At 42.0% G+C, this 18,379-nt stretch overlaps 1 protein-coding gene across 1 annotated transcript in view; it reads left to right on the forward strand.

Moving 5' to 3' along the window:
* LOC135514946 (GRB10-interacting GYF protein 2-like) overlaps nt 1-18,379 on the forward strand; it is a 38,346-nt gene that overhangs the window by 18,917 nt on the left and 1,050 nt on the right. Inside the window, 10 exon segments of the mRNA XM_064938704.1 lie at nt 51-212; nt 432-587; nt 6,359-6,682; nt 6,976-7,107; nt 7,364-7,609; nt 9,988-10,153; nt 10,156-10,204; nt 14,667-14,806; nt 15,016-15,224; nt 18,117-18,267. Of these exon segments, the coding sequence (XP_064794776.1) occupies nt 51-212; nt 432-587; nt 6,359-6,682; nt 6,976-7,107; nt 7,364-7,609; nt 9,988-10,153; nt 10,156-10,204; nt 14,667-14,806; nt 15,016-15,224; nt 18,117-18,267 (1,735 nt within the window).

Raw genomic sequence — 18,379 nt, forward strand, 5'->3', positions numbered from 1 at the left:
CCTTTTAAACAATGCTATGAAAATGATACAATGTGATTTGGTTTTTGAAGGTCTCTCCTCCTCATCTACTGGAGATGGAGCGGCGTGAGGCTGAGCTGAGGGCCAAGAGGGAAGAGGAGGAGAAGGAGAGGAAAAGACTGGAGGAAGCGTTACGGTCCCGACAGGAGGCGGAACGCAAACGCCTGGAGGAGGAGCTATCACGTCATAAACAGGTTAGGGAGGGGGTTGAAATAAGACGGTCCTAATACCACACTTTAGAGAAGTTGGTATGAAATTTGAAGAGTTTCAGCTGCACCACACCTAGTCTTTGTTGATGTTCAGTACATGTTTGCCTAGAGTTGCAAGTTTGACCCAGTAGCCGGTCTATTCCAAGAAAGAGGCCTTGATTTCTGTTTAATGCAATTCATTTGATGGATCTTTACTATACACAGGAGGAGGAGTTGAGGCAGCGGGAGCAGGAGGAGGCACAGCGCAGACAGAAGGAGGAAGAGGAACGGCAGGCACAGGAGGAGGCTCTCCGCAGACTAGAGGAAAGGAGGAGGGAGGAGGAAGAGCGGCAGCAAAGGGAAGAGTTCCTCCGTAAACAGGTACTGGGCTTCAGAATAAAGACAATATTAAGGCCCATAATCATGAAGTGTCTCAAAGTAGGAGTGCTGGAGTGCTGATCTAGGATTAGTTATCCTATAAAGGTGTCAGCATGCTTCAGTTCGGCTGGTCCCTAGCCGAACTCAGCTTACCGAACGAGTGTGCTCACATGCTCCCTTAAGACCGTAGCTTCTAAAAAGCGGAAGTAGTACTGTTTGTCCATTATGGGACGCCGTTGGCAGAATACACTTCATCAAAATAGTCAGAATGAGTCTAAGGTAACAAGATATGTAATTAACTTTGACATTTTTGCCAGAGATCTTAGTCTGGCCATTTTACATCTAACTAAGGTGTTTGGTGCAGTATTTAGCAGGAGTCGCGTCTCGTTGAATGACAAGGACTTTACTGAAGAATCCTTACTGTTGACCAATCACCGATGAAGGGGCGTTGACTTCGGCTCCGAACTTAAGCTTGCCCCCAGAAAAAAATGTTTTGTGCCTTTAACAACCGGGGGGGGAAAACACCGAAGTCCTAAGCGAACAAAACGTCACTCAATGTTGTCATAATGTACAATACCATTCAAAAGTTTGGGGTCACTTAGAAATGTCCTTGTTTTTGAAAGAAAAGCACATTTTTGTCCGTTTAAAATAACATCAAATTGAGCAGAAATAGAGTGTAGACATTGTCAACGACTATTGTAGCTGGAAACGGCTGATTTTTTAAAAATGAAATATCTACATGGGCGTACAGAGGTCGACCGATTTTAATTAGGGCCGATTTCAAATTTTCATAATTGCAAAACTGTTATTTTTGGACAACGATTTGGCCTTTTTTTTTTTTTTTTTTTTTTTTTTTTTTTACACCTTTATTTAACCAGGCAAGTCAGTTAAGAACACATTCTTATTTTCAATGACGGCCTAGGAACGGTGGGTTAACTGCCTTGTTCAGGGGCAGAACGACAGATTTTTACCTTGTCAGCTCGGGGATTCAATCTTGCAACCTTACGGTTAACTAGTCCAACGCTCTAATAACCACCTGCTTTACATTGCACGATAGTTTACAGATTCGACCATATTAATGACCAAAGGCTCGTATTCCTGTGTGTTATAATTAAGTCTATGATTTGATAGAGCAGTGTGACTGAGCGGTGGTAGGCAGCAGCAGGCTCGTAAGCATTCATTCAAACAGCACTTTTGTGTGTTTTGCCAGCAGCTCTTCGCAAGCACAGCGTGGTTTATGACTTCAAGCCTTACAGCCTAATGGCTGGTGTAACCGATGTAAAATGGCTAGCTAGTTAGCTGGGTGCCCGCTAATAGCATTTCAAACGTCACTCGCTCTGAGACTTGGAGTAGTTGTTCCCCTTGTTCTGCATGGGTAACGCTGCTTCGAGGGTGGCTGTTGTCGATGTGTTCCTGGTTCGAGCCCAGGTAAGGGTGAGGAGAGGGACGGAAGCTATACTGTTACACTGGCAATACTAAAGTGTCTATAAGAACATCCAATTGTCGAAAGTATGGTTCCGACCTAGAATATGTGGACATCAAGAAGTACCTAGGTGTCTGGCTAGACTGTAAACTCTCCAATCTAAAATCAAATCTAGAGTCGGCTTTCTATTCCGCAACAAAGCCTCCTTCACTCACGCCGCCAAACTTACTCTAGTAAAACTGACTATCCTACCGATCCTCGACTTCGGCGATGTCATCTACAAAATAGCTTCCAATACTAAACTCAGCAAACTGGATGCAGTTTATCACAGTGCCATCCGTTTTGTTACTAAAGCACCTTATACTACCCACCACTGCGACCTGTATGCTCTAGTCGGCTGGCCCTCTCTACATATTCGTCGCCAGACTCACTGTCTCCAGGTCATCTACAAGTCCATGCTAGGTAAAGCACCGCTTTATCTCAGTTCACTGGTCACGATGGCAACACCCACCCGTAGCACGCTCTCCAGCAGGTGTGCCTCACTGATCATCCCTAAAGCCAACACCTCATTTGGCCGCCTTTCGTTCCAGTTCTCTGCTGCCTGTGACTGGAACGAATTGCAAAAATCGCTGAAGTTGGAGACTTATCTCCCTCACCAACTTCAAACATCTGCTATCTGAGCAGCTAACCGATCACTGCAGCTGTACATAGTCTATCGGTAAATAGCCCACCCAAATTTTACCTACCTCATCCCCATACTGTTTATATTTATTTACTTTTCTGCTCTTTTGCACACCAATATCTCTACCTGTACATGACCATCTGATCATTTATCACTCCAGTGTTAATCTGCAAAATTGTAATTATTCGCCTACCTCCTCAAGCCTTTTGCACACTATATATATATATAGACTCTCTTTTTTTTTACTTGTGTTATTGTGTTATTGACTTGTTAATTGTTTACTCTATGTGTAACTCTGTGTTGTCTGTTCACGCTGCTATGCTTTATCTTGGCCAGGTCGCAGTTGCAAATAAGAACTTGTTCTCAACTAACCTACCTGGTTAAATAAAGGTGAAATAAAAAATAAAAGTACATGGAATACAAATGGTATAGAGAGAAATAGTTCTATAAATACTATATTAACTACAACCTAAAACCTCTTACCTTGGAATATTGAAGTCTCATGTTTAAAGGAACCACCAGCTTTCATATGTTCTCATGTTCTGAGCAAGGAACTTAACTTCTTGCGTCGCGCAATCCCGGATCCGGGATTCTATTTATAGCCTCAAGCTCATTAGCATAACGCAACGTTAACTATTCATGAAAATCGCAAATGAAATGAAATAAATATATTTGCTCTCAAGCTTAGACTTTTGTTAACAACACTGTCATCTCAGATTTTCAAAATATGCTTTTCAACCATAGCTAAACAAGCATTTGTGTAAGAGTATTGATAGCTAACATAGCTATAAGCCTAGAATTCAGTCAGCAACATTTTCACAAAAACAAGAAAATCATTCAAATAAAATCATTTACCTTTGAAGAACTTCAGATGTTTTCAATGAGGAGACTCTCAGTTAGATAGCAAATGTTCAGTTTTTCAAAAAAATATTATTTGTGTAGGACAAATCGCTCCGTTTTGTTCACGTTTGGCCATGAAAAAAACCTGTATCCAGTTATAGCCTCAAGCTCATTAGCATAACGTAACGTTAACTATTTATGAAAATCGCAAATTAAATGAAATGAATGTGCTAGCTCTCAAGCTTAGCCTTTTCTTAACAACACTGTCATCTCAGATTTTCAAAATATGCTTTTGAACCATAGCAAATCAAGCATTTGTGTAAGAGTATTGCAAGCTAGCTTAGCATTTTGCGTAGCATTTAGCACGCAACATTTTTACAAAAACCAGAAAACCAAATAAATACAATCATTTACCTTTGAAGAGCTTCGGATGTTTTCAATGAGGAGACTCTCAGTTACATAGCAAATGTTCAGTTTTTCCTGAAAGGATCTTTGTGTAGGAGAAATCGCTCAGTTTTGTACATCACATTTGGCTACCGAAACGAACCGAAAATTCAGTCACCAAAACGTCAAACTTTTTCCGATATTAACTCCATAGTATCGACCGAAACATGGCAAATGTTTAGAATCAATCCTCAAGGTGTTTTTTCACATATCTCTTCATTGATATGCAGTTCGTGGAAGCCTGCTTTCCCCTCAGAATCGCATGGAAAAATACCAGCAGCTGAAAATGACGCACCAATTTCGACGGAGGACACCGGGCGGACACCTGGAAAATGTAGTCTCTTATGGTCAATCTTCCAATGATATGCCTACAAATACGTCACAATGCTGCAGACACCTTGGGGAAACGATAGATAGGGCAGGCTCATTCCTCTCGCATTCACAGCCATATAAGGAGACAATGGAAAACAGAGCCTCAAAAATCCTGCTGATTTCCTGGTTGCCGTTTCATCTTGGTTTTGCCTGTAGCTCCCGTTCTAGGGCACCCACAGACAATATCTTTGCAGTTCTGGATAATTCAGAGTTTTCTTTCCAAAGCTATCAATTATATGCATAGTCGAGCATCTTTTTGTGACAAAATATCTTGTTTAAAACGGGAACGTTTTTCATCCAAAAATGAAATAGAGCCCCCAGAGTTTCAAGCGGTTAAACGTTAGCTTTTTTTACATGGCACATATTGCACTTTTACTTTCTTCTCCAACACTTTGTTTTTGCATTATTTAAACCAAATTGAACATGTTTGAGGCTAAATGGATTTTTATTGATGTATTATATTAAGTTAAAATAAGTGTTCATTCAGTATTGTCATTATTACAAATAAATAAATAAAAATCGGCCGATTTTTAATCGTTATCTGCTTTTTTTTGGTCCTCCAATAATCTGTATCGGCGTTGAAAAATCATAAGCGGTCGACCTGTAGTACAGAGGCCCATTATCAGCAACCATCACTCCTGTGTTCCAATGGCACGTTGTGTTAGCCTTTTAAAATAATAAACTTGGATTAGCTAATTTATCATTAGAAAACCCTTTTGCAATTGTTAGCACAGCTGAAAACTGTTATTATGATGAAAAGAAGCAATAAAACTGGCCTTCTTTAGAATAGTTGAGTATCAGCATTTGTGGTTTCGGTTACAGGCTCAAAATGGCCAGAAACAAAGAACTTTCTTCTGAAACTCGTCAGTCTATTCTTCTTCTGAGAAGTGAAAGCTATTCCATGTGAGAAATTGCCAAGAAACTGAAGATCTCGTACAACACAGTGTAATACTCCCTTCACAGAACAGCACAAACGGGCTCTAACCAGAATAGAAATAGGAGTGGGAGATCCCGTTGCACAAATGAGCAAGAGGACAAGTAAATTAGAGTGTCTAGTTCAAGAAACAAGACACCTCCCAAATCCTCAACTGGCAGCTTCATTAAATAGTACCCGCAAAACACCAATCTCAACATCAACAGTGAAGAGGCGACTCCGGGATCAATTTGATGTCATTTTAATGGAAAAAAATGTCTTTCTAAGTGACCCCAAACTTCTGAACGGTGGTGTATGTACAAACTCTATTGAACCATTTCAGCTGCCTTAAAACAGAATCATGTCTGTTCTACAAAATCCATTCCTAAATAAATGTATTCTCAAAGGTTGTATTTTCCCTCAACGCTGTGCACTTAACTGACGTGCATGATTGTTGCGGACACTCCGATGTTTAGAAGAAGTGAATTAAACTACGGCGCTCAACTTAAACAGCGGTGCTGCTCGCAAAATAATTTAAAGCCTGTACTTTAACACTCAGGATGTAACTTTATTTACAGTTCTACTGTTTTTGCCATGTAATGTTAAAACAGTCAGACAACCCCATTGTAAAATATTTACCTGTGTTCTGTGCCAGATAAATATTCCCCTGGAGACGCATCCTATGGCTCTTCACAACATGAGGGGGTAACATTTATTCTGACCATCTAAAATAATATTCATTTTGGAGTAGAATGTACATTTTTAAAGGTTACCGGAACTGAGTTTCTCAGTCCTTCTGCATCTGTACTCCCTAAGCAAGGGGACTGGAATTGGTTACATTGTAGTTTAATGCATGTACAAAATTATCCGTGTCCCTAAAAGCATGAAAGGGGAGATTGACTTAAGTTTCAGTCATGGGGATTTTTTTTCCCTTTTAAAATAATATGGTCAGGGGTGACCTGATCCTAGATGAGTACTCCTACTCTTAGTTGCTCTGTGAATACGGGCCCAGAGCTTCTGTGGCTAATGCTAAAAGGCATATTGCTACATAGTGTTAATACTGAAGTTGACCCTGTTCTAACAACCACATTTCTCCCCAGCAGGAGGAGGAGCACCGGAAGCAGGAGGAGGAGCGCCGGGAGGAGGAGCGCCGGAAGCAGGAGGAGGAGCGCCGGAAGCAGGAGGAGGAGCGTCGGAAGCAGGAGGAGCTGGAGGCCCTGAGGAGGTGCGAGGAGGAGAAGCGGCTGGAGGAGGAGGCGGTGGCGGCCGCGATGGCATTGGCAAGGCAACAGCAGGAGGAGGCAAAGAGGAGGGAGCAGGAGGCCGCAAGGCAGCAGGAGCTAGCCAGACAGAGGCAACAGCAGCAGGAGGCGCTCCGCCGACTACAGCAGCAACAGCAGCAGCAACAGCTAGCCCAGATGAAGGTGACTAATATTATAACACTAACACAACACAAAATACACTGCAGCAGCAGCAACAACTAGCACAGATAAGGGTAACATACTTAGTATGCACACACTATACACACCTACCACTACACTAGCCCAGGTGAAGGTATGACTACCTTATAAACTACACACCATATATAACTACCAAAGTAACTTTGAAGTCAGAACATCACTGAATACTGTATTTTAAGGTACCTGTAATTTAGCATGAAAAAATGTACTGGTTACCAGACTACCTTCGCTCCTTTTCCCTTTTCCCTGTCTCGTAGCTGCCGTCGTCCTCTAAGTGGGGCCAGCAGTCAGCAGTCACGGCAGCAGCCATCTCCCAGTCCCAGAACGCCTTGTCGCTCTCTGAGATCCAGAAAGTGGAGGAGGAGAGGGAACGACAAGCACGAGAAGAGGTGTGAGCATAGGGGCTGAGTTCATAGAGGGATACTGAGGCACTACAGTATAGTGCTACCAATCTGGACAATGCACAACAGCATTTTGGATACCATAATACAATTTCACTATATATCAACTATTGTTTGAAAAGGCTATACACTGTTAAAAATCCTTCTCAACCCAACTTTTAATCACCTGTCAATCACCAAACTTTTTTCCTGCTATGTTTATAAGGAGCGCAGTAGATCTCACTCTCCCCTCCCCTCCATGCAGCAGCGGCGCCAGCAAGCAGAGCTCCTAAAGCTCCAGCAGCAGCAGGCCCTGCAGGAGGCCCTGCAGCCTCAGGCCAAGCTCTCTGGTTGGGGCAGCGTGGCCAAGCAGCCGGCCGCCACCAAATCCCTGCTGGAGATCCAGAGGGAGGAGGCCCAGCAGGTGAAGCAGAGGAAAGAGCAGGGGGGTGGGAGCCAGCAGCCCAGTCACCCCACCGTCACCCAGTCGAACCGCGCCCAGAACAGAGCTGTGAGTCACTCGTTGGTTTGTTATTTCGTTCATTCATTTAATTTGTCTGCATTCATTCTGGGTAGGTCTTCCATGTCATTTATTTGACTGTGTGTTGATAGTGGTGTCTAAAACTAGAGGTCGACCGATTATGATTTTTCAACGCCGATACCGATTATTGGAGGACCAAAAAAAGCCGATACCGATTAATCTGACTATAATTTTTTTAAATTAATTTGTAATAATGACAATTACAACAATACTGAATGAACACTTATTTTAACTTCGTTTAATACATCAATAAAAATCCATTTAGCCTCAAATAAATAATGAAACATTTTCAATTTGGTTTAAATAATGCAAAAACAAAGTGTTGGAGAAGTAAAAGTGCAATATGTGCCATGTAAAAAAGCTAACGTTGGAGTTCCTTGCTCAGAACATGAGAACATATGAAAGTTTGTTGTTCCTTTTAACATGAGACTTCAATATTCCAAGGTAAGAAGTTTTAGGTTGTAGTTAATATATAGTACTTATAGGACTATTTCTCTCTATACCATTTGTATTCCATATACCTGTGACTGTTGGATGTTCTTATAGGCACTTTAGTATTGCCAGTGTAACAGTATAGCTTCCGTCCCTCTCCTCGCCCCGAACCAGGAACACATCGACAACAGCCACACTTGAAGCAGCGTTACCCATCGCTCCACAAAAGCTGCGTCCCTTGCAGTGCAAGGGGAATAACTACTCCCAAGTCTCAGAGCGAGTGACGTTTGAAACGCTATTAGCGGGCACCCAGCTAACTAGCTAGCCATTTCACATCGGTTACACCAGCCATTAGGCTGATAGGCTTGAAGTCATAAACAGTGCTGTGCTTGCAAAGAGCTGCTGGCAAAACGCACGAAAGTGCTGTTTGAATGAATGCTTACGAGCCTGCTGCTGCTTACCACCGCTCAGTCAGACTGCTCTATCAAATCATAGACTTAATTATAACATAATAACACACAGGAATACGAGCCTTTGGTCATTAATATGGTCGAATCCGGAAACTATCATTTCGAAAACAAAACATTTATTATTTCAGTGAAATACGGAACCGTTCGGTATTTTATCTAACGCGTGGACTCCCTAAGTCTAAATATTCTTGTTAAATTGCACAACCTTCAATGTTATGTCATAATTACGTAAAATTCTGGCAAATTAGTTCACAATGAGCCAGGCTGCCCAAACTGTTGCATATACCCTGACTGCGTGCAATGAACGCAAGGAAATGACACAATTTCACCTGGTTAATATTGCCTGCTAACCGGATTTCTTTTAGCTAAATATGCAGGTTTGAAAATGTATATTTCTGTGTATTGATTTTAACAAGGGCATTGGTGTTTATGGTTAGGTACAGTTGTCCAACGATTGTGCTTTTTTCGCAAATGCACTTTTGTTAAATCATCCCCCAGCGTTGCATCGATTACATGCAACGCAGGACACTAGATAAACTAGTAATATCATCAACCATGTGTAGTTAACTAGTGACTATGATTGATTGTTTTTTATAAGATACGTTTAATGCTAGCTAGCAACTTACCTTGGCTTCTACTGCATTCGCGTAACAGGCAGGCTCCTTGTGGAGTGCAATGAGAGGCAGGTGGTTAGAGCGTTGAATTAGTTGTACTGTAACTGACTTGCCTAGTTAAATAAAAAATTAATCTGCAAAATCGGCGCCGAAAAATACAGATTTCCGATTTTTATAACTTGAAATCGGCCCTAATTAATCGGTCGACTTCTATCTAAAGCGGTGTTTCTCAAACCTTTCTTTGTGGACCCCCAGATGTTTCAAAGATTAGCACACCTGATTCCACTAATCAAGGGCTTTGATGATTAGTTGACAAGCTGAATCAGGTGTTCTTAGTCTAGAATAAATCAAATACATTGAACGTCTGGGGGGCCCAGGAGAAGACGTCGGGCAAACACTGCTCTAAATCAGACTACTCTGTTGGAATACTTCCCTTCATTATTTGCCGTAATGACACTGGTTTACTTGAGTTTATTAGGATACCCATTAGCTACTGTACATACAGCAGCTACTCTTCCTGAGGACCACATAAAACGTACAAATACATGACAAACCCAGTAGTAGACAAGAACAACATAAGAGAGTACATTCAAAATAAATTATGAAAGTAAAATAAGTTATATATAGGAAAGGCATCCGAAATACTATTTACACACTTCATATTCTTATATACAGTACAGTTAAATTAGATCTTTCAATAGAGGATAGGCACTCTGATGCCAGATGTTGTTTTTTTTTTATCTGTTTTTCTAACCTCTAGTAGCAGAGCATTCCACGATGACATGGCTTTGTACATAGCTGGTCTGACCAGGTTGGATCTCTTTTCCCCCAGACCACTGCTCTGAGTTCCTCAGTGTGGGGCTCGGTGGCCACCAGCAGCATGGGCGGCGGAGCGCCTAACTGGGGCGGAGAAAGCAGCAGCATCTGGGGCGACAGCACCAACTCCAACATGGGCTTCTGGGACGAGACGGCCCAGCCCCCGCCACAGGCCCCACCCCCGCCAGGAAGCCCAACGCTCAGAAAAACAACAAGGCCAACGCCAACCTCAGGTACAACCTGAGGACAGTTTTACAGCTCACACCTGCGTGTCTATTTTGGCTGCTTGACTCGAAAGGTCGTGGTCAGGACAGTTCTCTACTACATTGCTATTTTTTACATTTGCGTTATTAAAACCTCTTGCAGCTCCCCCCCTACTTTGTGCAATTTCCGCCTGAAGACATACCCAAATCTAACAGCCTGTAGCTCAGGCATATATCCAAGGATATGCATATTCTTGGTACCATTTGAAAGAGAACACTGAAGTTTGTGTAAATGTGAATTGAATGTAGGAGAATAACACACAATAGATCTGGTTTAGATAAAACAATGGGAAAAAAAACATGTTTTTTTCTTTTTCTTTTTGTATCTTTAAAATGAACAAGATAAAACAAACATTCAGATAGGATGATGTGGACAATTTCAGTGAAAAATATAAGAGGGCAACAGTACTTGTGCAAAGTTTCAGAATGATAACTAACCAAAATGAGTGTGCTACATGACACTTATTATGAAGTCACCCAGGTGTCCCACACAAGTAGCCCAAATGTACACAAGTGGCCAAATTGGTGAAGGTATACATTTTGAAACAAAAAGCTATATACAAAATGCCAAAATGTTATTCTAAAACCCCCCACCCCCTCCCAAAAAAAGTTGAGAATAGAATTTTAAAAAATGTGCAAAAAAATAATTATTGATTAAAAGATATTTACAAAAATATATATATATACATTTACAAAATAACATGTAACTATTTACACATTTTCAATATTTGTATGACCCTCAGTCCTCTATCAAATCGAATCTATTTATATAGCCCCAGCCTAAAACCCCAAACAGCAAGCAATGCAGGTGTAGAAGCACGGTGGCTAGGAAAAACACCCGAGAGGCAAAAACCTAGGAAGAAACCTAGAGAGGAACCAGGCTATGAGGGGTGGTCAGTCCTCTTCTGGCTGTGCCGGGTGGAGATCAGTGGTTGTAGAGGGTGCAACAGGACAGCACCTTAAGAGTAAAAATGAACAGTTTAGGGTTCCAAAGCCACAGGCAGAACAGTTGAAACTGGAACAGCGGCAAGGCCAGGTGGACTGGGGACAGCAAGGATTTATCATGCCAGGTAGTCCTGATGCATGGTCCTAGGGCTCAGGTCCTCTGAGAGAGAGAGAATTAGAGAGAGCATACTTAAATTCACACAGGACACCGGATAAGATTCCCATTCGGAGTCCGTGTCACTGTGAAAGAAAATGTTCAGTTAGAATAGTTTCACATATGAGCCCTGTATCAACAGGTATAATAAACAGATATATGTGTGTGTGTGTGTGTGTGTGTGTGTGTGTGTATATATATATGAATGAGAGTTGAAGGTTGAATATATTATAATATTATTATTACCTGCTAGATCTGTCTCTTTTATATTATGACATTTCAGCTACTGTCTTTATTATATTACAACAGACCAGCTGTATCTACTGTCTCCATTTCACTTTGGCCATTGATGTGGTCCTGCACTCTCCTCAACAGCCTCAAATAGGCTATTTCATGTGGGTTGGGGTGGGGCGGCAGACACACACATCTCATATTTCATGACATTAAATGTTTATATATTGCTCCTAAAATAAAATCACAAATAATATTTTATATTATTAATTTCAAACAAGGGCATTAGCATGATAAGAACTTACCAGTCCAAAACGATGTCCTCTCTCATTCAAAAAATATTCCTCCACAATCACTAAATGAATATGCGTAGCTTCCGGTATGAAAATTCAATAGCGCATGACTCTCTTTACGCTGGAGCTTACTACATGGGTTGGCCTTGCAACACATAAACATGGCGTATTGCTGTTTAGCTCAGCTCATTGGCTATCTACCCAGCTAGATTTCATTACGATCAGTGGTCATTGGGTTAAAAGACAGTCAATCAATGAAACAGCGGGCAAATCATTGGTGCACAATGATGTCAGTACTTGTTGTCTTCAAATCGGTTTCTTTCAGTCAATACGAAATGGCCGATCAGGTTTGGTTGCGTTACTAACAAACCAGTTGATTGCAGTGAAACCAAACATGACTGGAAAAGTCACGTTCTGTGTGGGTTATTTACCTGGAATGTGTCGTCAAATGGAATGAGACGGAATTCACTACACAAGCGGTTCACAAAATGTTTCGTGTTAGGCTATAAAAACCGATTTTATCAAACAAAAGATCATCAAAGGTAAACAGTTTGTGATTATGCTCAGATAATCGCATCTCGTTCTTTCACAGTAAATCATTTTTTAAATCTGACAACGCAGTTGGATTAGCAAGATTCTAGGCTTCCGATACATGTAAGACACTTGTATTCTCATGAATGTTTAATATGACTATTTATGTAGCGAGCACCGTATGTTGTGGAATTTCAGCCCGCTAGCGGGTTCCGTGCACAGAAAGATTAAGGGGAGAAGGGTATTTTCCCATTAGTCACATCTAATCAAATTTTATTGGTCATACACATGGTTAGCAGATGCGATTGTAGCGAAATGCTTGTGCTTCTAGTTCCGACCATATCTAACAAGTAATCTAACAATTTCACAACAAGTACCTTATACACACAAGTGTAAAGGAATGAATAAGAGTATGTACATATAAATATATGGATGAGTGATGGCCGAACGGCATAGGTAAGATGCAGTAGATGGTATAGAATACAGTATATACATATGAGATGAGGAATGTAGGGTATGTAAATATTATATAAAGTGGCATTGTTTAAATTGACTAGTGATACATTTATTACATCAAATTTTTTATAATTAGAGTGGCTAGAGATTTGAGTCAGTATGTTGGCAGCAGTGACTCGGATGTTAGTAACAGTCTGATGGCCTTGAGATAGAAGCCGTTTTTCAGTCTCTCTATTGTGCATCTGTAAACGTTGGTGTGTTTTTGGTGACAAGCCAAATTTCTTCAACCTCCTGAGGCGCTGTTGTGCCTTCTTCACCAAGTTGTCTGTGTGGGTGGACCATTTCAGTTTTTCCGTGATGTGTACGCCGAGGAACTTAACTTTCCACCTTCTCCACTACTGTCCGGTCGATGTGGATAGGGGAGTGCTCCCTCTGCTGTTTCCTGAAGTCCACAATCATCTCCTTTGTTGACATTGAGTGGTTATTTTCCTGACACAGCACTCCAAGGGCCCTGACCTCCGCCCTGTAGGCCGTCTCGTCGTTGTTGGTAATCAAGCCTACCACTGTAGTGTCGTCTGCAAACTTGATGATTGAGTTGGAGGCGTGCATGGCCACGCAGTCATCATGAGTGAACAGGGAATACAGGAGAGGGCTGAGAAAACATTCTTGTGGGGCCCCAGTGTTGAGGATCAGCGGGGTGGAGATGTTTCATACCCTCACCACCTGGGGGTGGCCCGTCAGAAAGTCCAGGACCCAGTGGCACAGGGCTGGGTGAAGACCCAGGGTCTCAATCTCAATGACGAGTTTGGAGGGTACTATGGTGTTAAATGCTGAGCTGTAGTTGATGAACAGCATTCTTACATAGGTATTCCTCTTGTCCAGATGGGTTAGGGCAGTGTGGTTGCGTTGTCTGTGGACCTATTGGGGCGGTAAGCAAATTGAAGTGGGTGTCAGGTAGGGTGGAGGTGATATGATCCTTAACTTGTCTCTCAAAGCACTTCATGAGGATGGAAGTAAGTGCTACGGGGCGATAGTCATTTAGTTCAGTTACCTTTGCTTTCTTGGGTACAGGAACAATGGTGGACATCTTTAAGCATGTGGGGACAGCAGACTGGGCTAGGGAGAGATTGCATATGTCTGTAAACACACCAGCGAGCTGGTCTGGGCATGCTCTGAGGGCGCTGCAAGGGATGCCGCCTGGGCCAGCAGCTTTGCGAGGGTCAACACATTTAAATGTTTTACTCACGTTGGCTGCGGTGAAGGAGAGACCACAGGTTTTGGGCCGTGTCGGTGGTACTGTATTGTCCTCAAAGTGAGCGAAGAAGTTGTTTAGTTTGTCTGGGAGCAAGACATCGTGGTCACACAAGCTCACAGAAGGGGACTGCTGAGTGCTGAAGCGCATAAAAATAGTTATAGTATTAGAGATGTGAGACCGGATTTGTGCTTTACTTGTCTTTATACACCTCTATAGAACAACTTGTCAAATACAGGTGCATTGAATACTGATGTATTCCTGTCTGGGGAGACAGATTATGAAAGCATGTCATAATAAACTTTCAGTTCAGACCAAGGAGCCCTACTCCCCCCTACCACAGGATACTCTTTTGAAATATGTCTATTATGTAATTGTTATTCTCTGAAAATAAGCACATATTCTTGCACTTCATATGGAAGTTTCACATTTTTCAGGCCCTTACCAGTTTGCAATCCCTGAATATGATGATTCACTTACAAATAGGATGATGGTTTAACAGGAAGTCTTTAAAAGTTTTGAGGCCAATGTATCTAATCGTGTGTGTATGTGTGGTAACTGTGTGAGCAGCAGTCGGGCCAATAAGAAAGTGGAGGAGGAGGAGAAGCTGCTGAAGTTGTTCCAGGGGGTTAATAAGAGCCAGCAGGATGGCTTCATGCAGTGGTGTGAGCAGACTCTGCACACCCTCAACACCGCCAACAACCTGGACGGTGAGTATATAATATACGCGCATACGCCGCCAACAACCTAGGTGCGTCTGAAATGGCACCCCCTATTCCTTAGGGGTTCTGCCCCAAAATAGTGCACTATATAGGGAAAGGGTGTCAATTCAGACGCACCCTAAAGATACCTTGAACCTAAAGTAACCTTGGCTGTGTGTGACCCCATCTTTAAAACTCACCCGGCCCTCTTCCTCTAGTCCCGACATTTGCGTCTTTCCTGAAGGAGGTGGACAGTCCGTACGAGGTGCACGACTACGTGCGCGCCTACTTGGGGGACACGTCTGAGGCTAAGGAGTTTGCCAAGCAGTTCCTGGAACGCCGTGCCAAGCAAAAGGCCAACCAACAGAAAGAGCCCCAGGCCCCACAGAACCAGCAGCCGACTCTCAAACAGCGACAGCAACAGCAGGTGCGAGAAACATGGCACAGCAATTCATTGGGCAACTGGGGTGTAGCTATCTTTTTCGTAACCAAACGAGACACAAACTTGTAAAAATAAACTTGTATTTGTTGCAATCTGTTCTCCATTGCAAAACCTTTTGCTTTGGTGTGCACTAATGAATACTCCTCTGGTTTGGAGTTTAGTTGTAGTCTATAGTTGTATGATAATCGATTGGACTTATATTGCGCTTTTCAAAACACCCAAAGCGCTTTAAATAGTAGGGGGATGCTCACCTCATCCACCACCAATAGTTGAACTACCTAGTGTTGTGACATTGGTAACAAATTTATTATCGATACGATAGAAGGCCAAGTAACACGATACACCCGTGGAAACAGTTCAGATATACCTGACGTCCTGTTCACATCGTCCCCTGACACTTGTTCACATTTTCTTAAAGTTATGCTCATGTGCTATACGTATAACTCCTGTCACTGATATTCACACTTCTGCTCAATACAACACATATTACTTTACACTGTTCACTTTATAATAGACCACTGCCAAGAAGGGCTAATTTGCTCATATTTGCAAAGGCCTACCTGTGATTTGGCTGGAAGAATGGAGGAAGGAATATAAACTGAACACAAATATAAATGCCACATGCATTTTTGCGGAGTTACAGTTCATTTAAGGAAATCGGGACAATTGGGGCGCCAGGCCCAGCCAATCAGTGAGTTTTCTTCCCCTACAAAAGGGCTTTATTACAGACAGAAATACTCAGATGTGGATGTCCTGGGCTGGCGTGATTACACACAGTCTGCGTTTGAGGCCTGTTGGACATACTGTCAAATTCTCTAAAACGACATTGGAGAGGCGCCTTATGGTAGAAAGAACATTCAATTATCTGGCAACAACTCTGGTGGTGAAATGACATACAGTGTATCAACTTTGTTCGCGCTGCTCCAATGTATCACAGATGACTGCTCAGGGTCTCCATCCGCCCTCGCCATTACAGCTAAATTATATTTTATAATCTGATGGAGGATTAGATGTTCATGAAGAGCAGACAGAGGGAAGCAGGTGAGTGAGGGCTGGAAGGGGATGCGGCTGGCAGATTACAGCTGCCACACGTAATATGCGCATGGAAGTCAAGTGGACGTTATTGGACCAGTGTGTAAAATAGACTAGTATTGCCAAAGCAGCAGCTACTCAAAATTAAGGCAGTTTATACAATTTTAAAACATCACAATACGTTCACATATTTCACAACACTCTGTGTGCCCTCGGGCCACTACTCCACCACTACCTCATCTACAGTACTAACTCCATGTGTATGTATAGTGCGTATGTTATCATGTGTCGGTACCTATGTTTGTGTTGCTTCAAAGTCCCCACTGTTCCATAAGGTGTTTTTTTTTATCAGTTTTTTAAATCTAATTTTACTGCTTGTTTCATTTACCTGATGTGGAATAGAGTTCCATGTAGTCATGGCTCTATGTTGTACTGTGTGCCTCCCATAGTCTGTTCTGGACTTGGACTGTGAAGAGACCTCTTGTGGCATGTCTTGTGGGGTATGCATAGGTGTCCGAGCTGTGTGCCAGTAGTTTACACCGGCAGCTCTGTGCATTCAACTTGTCAATACCTCTCATAAATAAAAGTAGTGATTGAAGTCAATCTCTCCTCCACTTTCAGCCAGGAGAGAATGACATGCATATTATTAATATTAGCTTTCTGTGTACATCCAAGTGCCAGACGTGCTGCCATTTTCCTAAGTCCTTTTTTGTGGCACCTGACCACACGACTGAACAGTAGTCAAGGTGTGACAAAACTAGGGCCTGTAGGACCTGCCTTGTTGATAGTATTAAGAAGGCAGAGCATCGCTTTCTTATAGACAGACTTCTCCCCATCTTAGCTACTACTGCATCAATATGTTTTGACCATGACAGTTTACAATCTAGTGTTACTCCAAGCAGTTTAGTCATCTCAACTTGCTCAATTTCCACATTATTTATTACAAGATTTAGTTGAGGTTTAGTGAATGTTTTGTTCCAAATACAATGCTTTTAGTTTTAGAAATATTTAGGGCAAACTTATTCCTTGCCACCCACTCTGAAACTAACTGCAGCTCTTTGTTGATTGTTGCAGACATTTCAGTCTCTGTAGTAGCTGAAGTGTATAGTGTTGAGTCATCTGCATACATAGAAACTCTGGCTTTCAGCTGCACTGAAGTCTAACAAGACAGCCCCCACAATCATTTTATCACCAATTTCTCTCAGCCAATCAGTCATTTGTATAAGTGCTGTGCTTGAGTGTCATCTGATTCAATAAATTAAGGAGCTGGCTTTTTTTCCCAAAATGTCGTTTAAGGTGCCCCAAAGCTTTTTAATATCATTCTTTATATAATTTCTTTGTTTCATTTCTTTTTATTTAGTTTAGTCACATGATTTCTTAATTTGCAGTTCTTTTGCCAATCAGTTGGGCTGCCAGACTTAATTGCCATACCTTTTCCCTCATCCCTCTCAAACATAAAATGTTTAAATTCCTCATCAATCCAAGGAGATTTAACAGTTTTTAGTCATTCTCTTAATGGGTGCATGCTTATTAGTAACTGGAATAAGTAGTTTCATAAATGTGTCACCCGCAGCGTCTGGTTGCTCCTCATTACACACCACAGACCAGCAAATATTCTTTACCTCATCAACATATGAATCACTACAAAACTTCTTGTATGACCTCTTAAACACTATTAGGCCCAGCCTTTGGAACTTTGGTTTTCCTAGATATGGCTACTATTATATGTAACGGTAACAGTATTAAAAAATATTGGAATCATATGTATTATGATGTTTTGGTACCGGTATACCACTAGTTAGTAATTATCTCACCCCTCATTTCCCCTGTGACTCCATTTCCCAGGATTCAGTGTGGGGCGTGAGCGGGACGGGCTCTCCGTCTCGGTACCAGTCAAACCACACAAGCCTCCAGCAGCAGGCACGTTTCGAGACCGTCACCTCAGGGAAGAAGAAGAAAAAGCAGAAGATGGTCCGGGCAGACCCCAGCCTGCTAGGTGAGGACAAAAACAATTATGCATTTTTTTTAAGGAGTTAAGAGTATGACAGTCATTTGTTATTGTATCACCTTCATTCCTATATCACCACTTGTAATTGATACAGCCTTAC

Source organism: Oncorhynchus masou, chromosome 3, assembly GCF_036934945.1.
Source record: "Oncorhynchus masou masou isolate Uvic2021 chromosome 3, UVic_Omas_1.1, whole genome shotgun sequence".
Classification (NCBI taxonomy): Eukaryota; Metazoa; Chordata; class Actinopteri; order Salmoniformes; family Salmonidae; genus Oncorhynchus; species Oncorhynchus masou.